We start from the raw sequence: 10,622 nt of genomic DNA on the forward strand, positions 1-10,622 counted from the left end.
TTCATTTACTTTTTAACCCACTTTTCTTTACATTTTTTAAAACCAGTGCAGGAACCAAAGTGGACAATGAGGGACGGAGGGAGTATAACATAAGCCAAATCACTTTTTGAAATCTTGTTAGTACAAAAAGTGAGTGGATAATTGAAGTAAAATCACTATTTAATGGTCCACAACAACCCTCATTCGCCACGAGTCATGATCGGAACGACATTTTTTAATTAGAAATACATACTTATAAAGTTGGGAAAGTTTTCAAACATATCTTGCCTCTTTGGGCACTAACCCCATATTCTTATAGCAAAAGATGCTCAAATGAACAATCCTGCAAAAGAGTCATGTACTTTGTTAAAACTACTGCAATTACAAAACAGTGAATCAGCCCTTTGGTATATTTTGCAACTCAGATAAGTAAGATTAACTCATAATACTACTCTCAAAAGGTTTCATTCAAAGCCATCTCCACTAAACCTTCTAGCCTCATCTATGGAAACCTGTTCTCGCTACATATCGATCAATCTGTACCCACATTTTGTAACCGCAAGAATAGCAACTGCGACAAGAAGCTACCATTAATCTGGAAAACTTTGGTTATGCATAAAAGTAGCGACTATCGAAGATAGGTAGATGAAACCCAAAGGATAATGTAGCTTATCAACGACGTCGTCACTTCTAAGCTCCTTGGCCCTTTGAGTATAGGTGGCATCACAGAAACCATCAAGAACGTTCCTAGAAGCCACGAAAAAGCAAAACTCCCAGCTCTGAACAAATATAGCAACAATTGTCACCATGAGACCAAGTATTAGTTTCTAACGGTTTTAAGTTTTCTTAAAACTACAAAACAGTTCTCAATAGGGATTTGATACTTTTTCTTCTACTGTGTAATTGATGTCAGAGACTATCGTTCTTTCAATTTGAAAAAAGTGAGGACTTCTTACCCATAGAGAAAAGCACGCAATTTGGCCTTGAGGCGGTCATGAATGAAGTACATTGTGAGTATCAGAGAGATAGCAACTTGAAGTGTTGGGCCTTCTTCCGTTGGAAAGAGTACAGTTAGCACTCCGAGTACCAAGAAAGCTACAGAAGTTTTTACAATGCCCCTTGTGGATGGGATTCTAAACCTGCTCGTGACAGCCTGGACATATTTATGCTGGGTTACTTCCCTGACCTTTTTCTTGACGTTGATCTTAGGGTTCTTCCTTTCGTAAAATTTTTGCATTATGATTTTATCGTGTGCTGCTTCAATTGCATCCACGCTGGCCTTGTGTCCTCCGTATGTTTGTATTAAGAAGTTACGAGCAGCTAGAATTTCATCTTCTGAAGCTTCCTTGCTGATTCCTAGTCGCTTGTAAGGATCCTTGACATTAATTCTAGGAAATATCACTGCACCAAGACGGAAAATACAGGATGAAGATTCAGAAAGACAGAACTCGACATCCAAAGTTGATACTGCAGGAGACTGAAGGGGTATTGGTGATGAATTAATGCTAACGTGACTATATAGTAAGTGAAACAAGCAGTGATGCATAAGTAAAATGCAAAACATGTGATCGAACTCAGAAACTATATCATGAAGCCATGAATTTAAAGAGCATGCCAAATATAAAATCTGGACCTCCACATCCAATATTTACAAATTTTTGTATGAACATAGCTAGAACCCTAGAAGAATCCTGTACAGGCTATCGTTTCTATTCAATAATTAAGAAATTTTTAAGATGTTTTGACATATATCAAATGGGGCTAGCAATATAGACATGAGTCCAAATTTACCATAGACCTTAAAGGTTAAACACCTACTGAGGTTTTCCTCTGCTTGATTCAATGAGAGGTTCAAATACGTTTGTGCAATTTTCATCAAACAAACCTCTTTCAAGGAGGAGCGCAGGATCAAGAAGGTTATCAAAAAATCTATTTTAATGATGAGCCAAGAAAAAATCACAAATTTTACCAGTTGAGTCATTGCTAGAATCTCCAAAGGTAGCATCCATTGCACACTTTACAGAAGGCACTCTCTGTTTATATCTACAAGTTGATGCAGCTAAACCATTTCTACATGATTGAAAATACAAGATATTAGTGACAAGTTATGGATATGAACTCTCTATGTGAACTGAGGCAATTTCACCTTTCCCACAAAAGAAAATTTGTAGATAACCCGAAATTCAGCACAACAGAGAACTGCTTCTTATGTGATCCTAGCCCCCTTGCTGGTAAGCCCATGCTATATTTCAAGGGGCCACAAGTTAACCCGGATGACATCGCTATTCGCTCCTGGAAACTGTAAGCTGTTGCAAATTTATGCAGGAAATGAGAGGTTGCACAGCGCACCCAGAAACGAAGTAAATGATTGGTTAAAGAGCCTCAGGTTCACCAGCTCAGTTTAGAGGAAAAACATAGACATGTTGTCAATGACGAGGGTGGGACGCCATGCCCTTATACTGATTAACACATAATAACATACAGCCAATAATGTGACAAAAGCAAATTAAAACAAGTCCTGTCGATCAGCAAAGCAATGAGCCTAAAGTAACATCTAATCCCTTTTACACATCAAAAACAAAATCCCAATACAAAAAATGCAAACCACTGCATCCCAACTCCTTTAACCACAGCGATCGCAACTTTTCCCCCACACTATCAAATACATATTGTTTCTTCCCAAACTCTACAAATAAAAACTGATTGTTCGTGAAACCGTAGCTTGCACTCTCTAATACCTTGTTTCTCCCCAAACTTTTTCACAACCAGAACTCAATTTCTTAGGTTTAATTATCAATTAATTAAATTTTACGATTTCTTAAACAGCGTTGGTAATCGAACTGTGTGCAACCTTAACTTCAGCCAAATAAAATGAGCAATTAAACTGGAAATGAACCACATACCGTTAAACAAAGAACAATTAAAGGAAAAACATAACATTAACGAACAAATCAGAGAAGAACCTGGAAGAAAACAAGCCGCTTTGGATAGAAGAGTTTGGAAAAAAAGAGAGGAAGATACATGAAGACTAGGATTGAAACTGAGAAGGCTTTATGGTAGGTGTTATTGTTCTTTATAAATGAATGTTTAAACAAATCATAAATCCGTTGTAGTCTAGTTGGTTAGGATACTCGGCTCTCACCCGAGAGACCCGGGTTCAAGTCCCGGCAACGGAAATTATTTTTATTTTTAAATATATTATTGTATTGGTACATTATTTTTGGCAAAATGATTTTTTGAGCAAGATAATTTATCTACAATATTAATTAACCTTATATAGTTATATGTAAGTTTTGAAGAGAAATTCGTCCACCTTAAGGTGTTGTAGAAAATTTTCGAACATGCAATTCCTATTTAAATCCTACTTGCTAGAATTCATGAATAGATGACAAGAAATATAAGAAAGGATAATAGATCAAGCAGAAATATAACCTAATTAATGGAAAAAGATAGGATTCAAACATTACAATTAAATGAGATTAAGCGGTGTGAAAACCATCACTTTTTCCTCAAGCTTTTTTGAAGCAATTTTCTTTTGTCTTTAGGTTCGTTCAAACTTGGTATTTTCATATAAAGTAATTTACCTTTTCATTTAACTAATAATTATCGGATTAAGTTAAGAGAATAAAGAGGCTTGAGCTCGGATTTACCTGTTGAGCTAACAATAAATTATATTGAGGCATAATTTAATTGTAGTTCAACCTAATATTGTTAACTTATATTACTTTCAAAATTACGAATAATCAGGGTACCATTTGATCAATTATTTGTTCGTGTTTAATATATTTAATATTCATTAATTAATTAAACTTATTGCTGGTTTAATTTAATTAACTTATTTTACCAAATGTTGTCTAGTTCAAGATATTTATTTATTGTTTTGAAATTAAATTTGAACTAACCATTTTTTGTATACAATAAAAATTTAGTTTTAAACACCGTATTATCAACTTGATCATAATTAGAATATGATTCTATGCAATAATAGTTCCTGCATCTCTAGACATGTTTTATGAGAAATTAATAAAGAATATTATTTGTAATTATTTTATATGGTCATTAAATGGCTCAAGCCTACATACACTACAATTATTTATTAGAGGTGGCAGGGGGACTTTGTTCAATTTTGTTTGTATGCATTGGAGAATGTGGATTTTCTCACTTTGGGATGATGAAATCATATAATATTTATTGAGGCAAAAAAATATATTTATATTGAGCAAATGTCAATTTTTTTCATTATAGGAAGATCCATATTGCAATGCAATTATTTCAATTCTCTTTAGAATTTATGTATCACTTTGAATTGTCTCATCATAAATAACAAATAGTCTACTCCAAAAAAAAATAATTTATACAGTAAAAAATACTCAAATTTATAGATTTCTTCTAAACAAGGAGGGACGGAATCGGGTCATTCTCACCATTTAACAAATTTAGTTGTAGATGACTTGTTTCATTCCAAGAAACACGACAACCGATCCGTGGAACGTCCCAAATCTGTTATCTTTCTATGGCTGGCTCAAATCGGGCTTGTGGTCGGACCAATCCAATCCACGACTCACTCGACAAATATAGTTGCAGCCAACCCAACTTGTGGTCAGTCATCCCGACCCACATGACAAGTCTAATTACGAAGACTTTATTCATTCTGACTAAGACTATGTATGTTTGTTTACTATTATTCTGTTGAGAAAAGTCATCTAAAATCATCGTGCAAATTTCAAAAAGTAACATAACACTAAACAAAAAAATTCAGTCACCGTACGAATTTAAAGTAATTCTGGAGAACGCGCCGGAAACGTTTAGTTCAACTACTTAGTTGTGGCCTTTTCGAAGGATGGCCTATTGTAATATGGTTTGAAAATAATGAGAATTATGACACAGTAACAAAAATGCATACAAGTGAAATAAACCCATTTAAAAGTTGAGCTTTTACCCCTTCCATCCATTGCATATCTTAATACACACTAATCATCTTTAAAAATGATGCATGATGCATGGTTGAACTGTTCTCTGTCCACAAATTATTATAGCATAGTAGTCAATTTGCCCTCTAGGTTGTCCAGTTCCCTCTACCAAACTGGAAGCTTTTCCAACTTCTTGCACGATCTTATCTCCAGTTCTTCCTGACAATTTAGTGAGGCTTTCTATGTTCCAAATTCATTTATTTTTTAATTTATAAAATCCTCTTTTATAGCAATACATCCTATCGTTCTTCACCATGGACTATCCTTTCGAGAAATATCATCATGCCCACGTTTAGCTCAAACCCTAACAAGGTGAGACTAACCGACAGTTGGTTGAGGATTGAATTATCCAATTTTCCAGCCAAATCGACTAATAAGAGTTTTTGGTTCCCCAACAGTGAAGTCAAATGTAGACTGACAACTTCGTTGTTCTCATCCCATGATTTCATCCTTAAACAACACTTAAGATTTATCAATTGGAGATCCATGTGTTGATCACGTGCAACTAGCCAACCATTTGCACACTGTTGGATCTCTTTGGCAACAATCCTGGCTTTCGAATGCTTATGGATTCCTCTAAACCTCGCATGTCATGTGTATCTTTGTCTATACAAGCGCCCCATAGTGTTTGAAGTGCGCCAAGGGTGACCTTTGACGACAGGTTGGGAAATCTTGAGGCGTGGCATGTAATACTTTATTCTCTTTCCTCCCAACCCCAAGTACCGACAAGATGATTGACAGCCTTTTGGATTGCGTAGTTCATTCACATGGGCAGAAATACCAATTAGTGGAATACATTTCTAAACGCCATATAAATGAACTCATAGATCTAAACTTTGTTAATGTCAGACGAAATCGCAATGAGAAGGTGAAGGCATGTTGTATGAACATCACCAATCGAAGCATACTGTTAGCTGAAGATAAGGAAGTTGCTACTACCAAGGTCAATTTTTTCCAAGAAAACTGTGGCCTAATAAGGTGGGTGGTTGATCAAAATGATGTGATAATGCCAACTTCAATCAAATCAGTGGGGAACCTTTTCTTACCCGTCTCACTGTGAAATGTGATCTCCTTCATGTAATCCAATACTCAAGAAGAAAGGAAACTACTAGAGGATGTAAGCAATTTCCTCGGTTGTTGCATCTCAGTAGGCTACTTCATCTGGATGAATATGTTGGATTTTGAAGGACGACTATTTTGGCCAAAACTGCATGGCACACTTCAAAAGCTCACCGTATCAAAGTATCTTGGATTGTAGTGGACATTTTTTTCCTACAACTACCAAATTCAGTTGGCAAATTACTCAACCAACAAGTGTTCGACGTGAAGCATATGTACATCATTGCTCTTCCCAGGTCGACATGGAGAATGGAGTATCGTTGGCTTCTATACTTGAGTGAGACTTACCGCACAAGATTTCCCGACCTGTCGTCAAAGGTCACCCTAGGCACATTTCAAACACTATGTGGCCCTTGTATAGACCAAGATGCACGTCAATCTATACTAAGAAATACTACTACAAAGGAAGCAAATGGAAAAAATCACACATCTTTGAATGACGTTTCTTTCTCATGTATACATTAATTCTCATTATTTTACAACCATATCTCTCTTAGTTTTTTTTTACTATATATGTAGGTCCATCATGCTTAGTTTTACATAATGTTGTTTTATTTAATATTTTTATCTTAGTATGTAATTTTTGTGTCAATCGGAAACTAGCAATAATCGTGGTCTATATATAAGGCTACTAACTTCTTTTGTGATATTTAGGCGGTGTTTGGTGGCCTCCAGATGCACAGAAATGTCTTTTTATCTGGATTTTTCCAATTGTTTGGTAGTAAATTGAAATATTTGAAATGGACCTGGCTAAGACCCCATTATGTAGAAATTTCACTGTTCTTCTTTGTTTTGTATCTTCAAAATTTTTTAAGATAGCTTGTATGCTTTAGAATCTACCCAGTTAAGCAACTAGTTTACCAATATACCCCTAATTAAGAATACACGATGGCTTTTACTAAGTTGTCAGGGGCAAATGGGTCCATTTGTATTCTATTTTTGTAAACAAGTTTATACCAAACACAATTTCCAAGATAAAGGAGTGGTTGGACTCACCCACACAAAATTTCCAACACGTGATGAAATAGTACTAATTTGTATCTTGATGCCCACTTATCATGCCATATCCTAACCACTCACTAAACACCCCCTTAAGATTGATAGGTTATGAGAAGATTGTGCCTTCTACAAATACAAGATAAATGATAGTAGATGGCTATTTAGAGCTATGTCTAACTAATTTATGTGTTTAAACTAGTTTTGTGAACACATATTTAAGTAACTGTACGAATTTCAAGTCATTTTGAAAAACACGCCGAAAACGTATTATGTGTAAAAAATGACTTGAAATTCGCACGGTGATTTGAACCTTTTTAATATTCTGATTTATGACAATTACAAATAAAGCATTGATCCTTGCTCAACTTTGAATACCTCGAGTTTCTCTACCTTCCAAATCCAAAGAAATTTAAGTTTTGGGAAAGCTCTTTTGGAGCAATGCATCTCACTCAACCCCACAAACTAGCCGAAGAGTCATAGAATCGTGAGTTTTGGAAGTCGGCCCAGAAATTCTAGTGGATCCCATTGTAGGTCGGATCTCGAAAGCATAATATTAGTTAGACTTGTAGAGAGTCTGTAGAGAGGGATTCTATTCGGTTTTCCTAGTAACTAGCATGGTGTTAGCAAAGAGGAGTACGTCGATTTTCTCTAGCATACTCATCAATTTGATCTCAAGTTTTGGATTGATTTAACCAACAAGAATCTTCTCTTCTTTAGAGAGACATGTACAACATAAATTAACTACTTATCGTTGAGAACATCAAGATCAGACACACTACTTAAACTTCATAAAAAACGTTGTCAAGTCATCGTGCGAATTTCAAATAACTTTTTTAAAAATTCCAACACACTTAATTTCTCTATTACATTATTCTATTTTTTAATTTACTATTCTCTCCTATTTTATTCTCTCACTATTTATCCATTTTATTTTATCTAATACTCCCTCCACCAGCGAAATTGTCCACACTTGACTTGACACGAGTTTAAGAAATGTAAAGAAAAGTGAACGCGACTCTTCGCCCCAGCCGGTTTGTGTGTGAGGTAGGCTTCAGCGACGCGATGTCACAGTCTGTCAATATGCTGGTTAGCACCCACATAGGGATCCTCGACTATTGAAACCCAAGCCTTCGAAAGCGCGACGTTTTCCCACACGCTCCAGACCGTCCGCTTTCCCGTCTCCTCATCATCCTCCTCCTCAGCCACCATTCGCGAGGAAGAGCCCGTGGCTTTCCCCTTGCCCTTGCCCCTGCCACGGCCCTTGCCCCTGCCCCTTGCCGCTGTCCCCACATCATCGGGAGTCTCCCTGATTGGAGATAGCCCCAACTCCTCAAAAGAGAAAGTTTCCATGCCGGTGAACTGAGTCTCCGGAACAAAACTGGAGGGGGTATCAGTAGACAGCATATCGATAATCGGGCGATAGACATCGTCCGCTAGTGGTACAGGGCCCCTGCCACCCCCTCCACCAGGCATGGTCTGCATCATCCCCGGCATCATCCCCGGCATCATACCACCCATCCCCATCGTATTTGGGGTCATGCCCCCATCCCCATCCCCATCCCCATCATATTTGGGGTCATGCCCCCCATCACCGCTGCCCTGGGCATCATACCACCCATCCAATTGTACATACCGAAGTAAGGGGACATCATACCACCCATACCACCCATCCCCGACATTGCCGGAACCATTGGCTCATTTCCGCTAGGGTTTCCCTCCAGTTCGGCGGGAAACGTCGGAGTCAGCGACTCGCTCGTGCCGGGGGAGGTTCTGTCGTTCTCCATTAAGTAGAAATGAAATTTGTAGTAAAAGAAGAGAGAAACTTGTTAATACAAGTGGTGTGAATGAAATGACGGGCAACGAGCCGTATATATAGAGTTTTTTTTTTTTAAAAAAATTTAATACCGGACGTCCGATCCGGACGTCAGACCCACACCACAATGGCGGACGTCCGCCCGCCCGCCCGTCGCCCGCACGTTCGAGGACATCCAACGTCCTTACGGGACGTCCGTATCCTACCTTCCATGCCACAATGGCGGACGTCCCGGTCGCCCGTCGCGGATGTCCGACCGGACGTCCGCCATTGGAGATGCTCTTACTAGGACTTCCCATCCCACTGCCACGTCACTAGGACTTCCCCTGCACAATCCGCCCTTCCCATCGCCCTTCCCACTAGGACTTCCCGCAATAAAAAAAATCACAAATTTACAAATAAAGCAATTTACGTTTACGGAAATAAAATTTCAACACGAATACGAACGGGAAAAATTAACAACTTCATTAAAAAAAACATACATGATTCAAAAAAAAAATTAATACCGGATATAAAATGAAGTTCAACGAGCCGTATATATAGAGTTAAAAAAATTAATACCGGACGTCCGACCCGGACGTCCGACCCACGCCACAATGGCGGACGTCCGCCCGCCCGTCGCTCGGACGTCCGAGGACATCCGACGTCCTTACGGGACGTCCGTATCCGAGTTGCTTCGTTACAATGGCGGACGTCCCGGTCGCCTGTCGCGGATGTCCGACCGGACGTCCGTCATTGGAGATGCTCTTAAGAAATTGGGATTAGTTTATATATATATATATATATATATATATATATATATATATATATATATATATATATATATATAAACTAATTGAGAAATGAGATGCAATCTCAGCCACTCATTTTTATTAAATGAGTGGTCAAGAATTTGCCACATAGAAAATATTTTTACATTAATTAATTGTGAAAGGGCAGAATAGTAATTCTATATTTTTTTAAGATTACCGCTCACCCACCCCCACATTCCCTGCCACACCATCGAATTTCCCCTCAAAACCTCCCCCTCCGCCGCCGCAGCACACACCTCCACCCTTCGCTGCCGTCGATGCTCCGGAGAAAGTCGTCGAGCTCGGCGACCAGATCTCGAACCTCACCCTCGCCGACACTCAGAAGCTCGTCGAGTACCTCCAGGACAAGCTCGGTGTCTCCGCCGCCTCCTTCGCCCCCTTCGACGTGGTGATCGACGACGTGCCAAGCAACTCAAGGATCGCGACGATTAAGGTGGTTAGGGCTCTGACGAGCCTGGCGCTGAAGGAGGTGAAGAAATTGATTGAAGGATTGCCGAAGAAATTCAAGGAAAGAGTGACGAAGGAGGAGGCGGAGGAGGCGAAGAAGCAGCTCGAGGATGCCGGCGCGAAGATCTCCATTTTAGCTCGATGCAGAGGAAATTTCGATCGACTAATTTTGTGCGGTAAATGAATTTTGATTTCTGGTCGATTTCGTCTGAATTTGCAAATAGATGAGTAGATGCAGTTCATAATCTGAATTTGTGATTCAATTGAGCTCAATTTTCTATTTCAATTCCCACTATCGAAAAATTTGTTTTGCACTGTGCTATAAACAAAAGCTGTTGTTTATTAAAGATAAACAAATTTGAATTGGTAATTTTAAAATTGAAAATTTTCATCATACGTTTGGGAATGGTAATTGAATTGTAAGAAATTCAAATAGATTTGGAATTGAAGCTCCGATTTGGAATTGAAGCTCCGCAAAAGCGT

General features: G+C 38.4%; 2 protein-coding genes and 1 non-coding gene across 4 annotated transcripts; 2 read left to right on the top strand and 1 right to left on the bottom strand.

Annotated features, from left to right (window-relative positions):
* Positions 1–292: 292 nt before the first annotated feature.
* LOC121762877 (protein CHAPERONE-LIKE PROTEIN OF POR1, chloroplastic-like) lies at positions 293–3,007 on the bottom strand. Of its 2 annotated transcripts, none has more exons than XM_042158891.1 (5): positions 2,943–3,007; positions 2,126–2,285; positions 1,949–2,049; positions 936–1,380; positions 293–758 (listed from the first exon to the last, which is right to left on the bottom strand). In XM_042158891.1, the coding sequence occupies exons 2-5, from the start codon at positions 2,257–2,259 to the stop codon at positions 608–610; spliced, it is 831 nt and encodes a 276-aa protein (XP_042014825.1). In that variant the 5' UTR covers positions 2,260–2,285; positions 2,943–3,007; the 3' UTR covers positions 293–607. The 2 variants fall into 2 exon arrangements, with proteins under 2 accessions (XP_042014825.1, XP_042014824.1); XM_042158890.1 differs by lacking the exon at positions 2,943–3,007 and adding an exon at positions 2,883–2,936.
* A 75-nt stretch (positions 3,008–3,082) lies between these two features.
* Positions 3,083–3,155, top strand: TRNAE-CUC. Its single transcript has one exon. It is a non-coding gene; the product is annotated as a tRNA-Glu (tRNA).
* A 3,801-nt stretch (positions 3,156–6,956) lies between these two features.
* Positions 6,957–10,323, top strand: LOC121760644 (50S ribosomal protein L12, chloroplastic-like). Its single transcript, XM_042156283.1, has 2 exons — positions 6,957–6,996; positions 9,845–10,323. The coding sequence occupies exons 1-2, from the start codon at positions 6,957–6,959 to the stop codon at positions 10,321–10,323; spliced, it is 519 nt and encodes a 172-aa protein (XP_042012217.1).
* The last annotated feature ends 299 nt before the right edge of the window (positions 10,324–10,622 follow it).

The sequence above is a fragment of the Salvia splendens genome, chromosome 13 (genome assembly GCF_004379255.2).
Source record: "Salvia splendens isolate huo1 chromosome 13, SspV2, whole genome shotgun sequence".
NCBI lineage: Eukaryota > Viridiplantae > Streptophyta > Magnoliopsida > Lamiales > Lamiaceae > Salvia > Salvia splendens.

Coding starts and splice junctions, on each gene's coding strand:
- LOC121762877 (XM_042158890.1), bottom strand. CDS start 2,919: ATGTTATGTTTTTCCTTTAATTGTTCTTTGTTTAACG. Junction 2,050..2,125: donor AATTTTCTTTTGTGGGAAAG/GTGAAATTGCCT, acceptor TCAATCATGTAG/AAATGGTTTAGCTGCATCAA. Junction 759..935: donor TTGCGTGCTTTTCTCTATGG/GTAAGAAGTCCT, acceptor ATATTTGTTCAG/AGCTGGGAGTTTTGCTTTTT.
- LOC121760644 (XM_042156283.1), top strand. CDS start 6,957: ATGGCTTTTACTAAGTTGTCAGGGGCAAATGGGTCCATTT. Junction 6,997..9,844: donor AGGGGCAAATGGGTCCATTT/GTATTCTATTTT, acceptor TATTTTTTTAAG/ATTACCGCTCACCCACCCCC.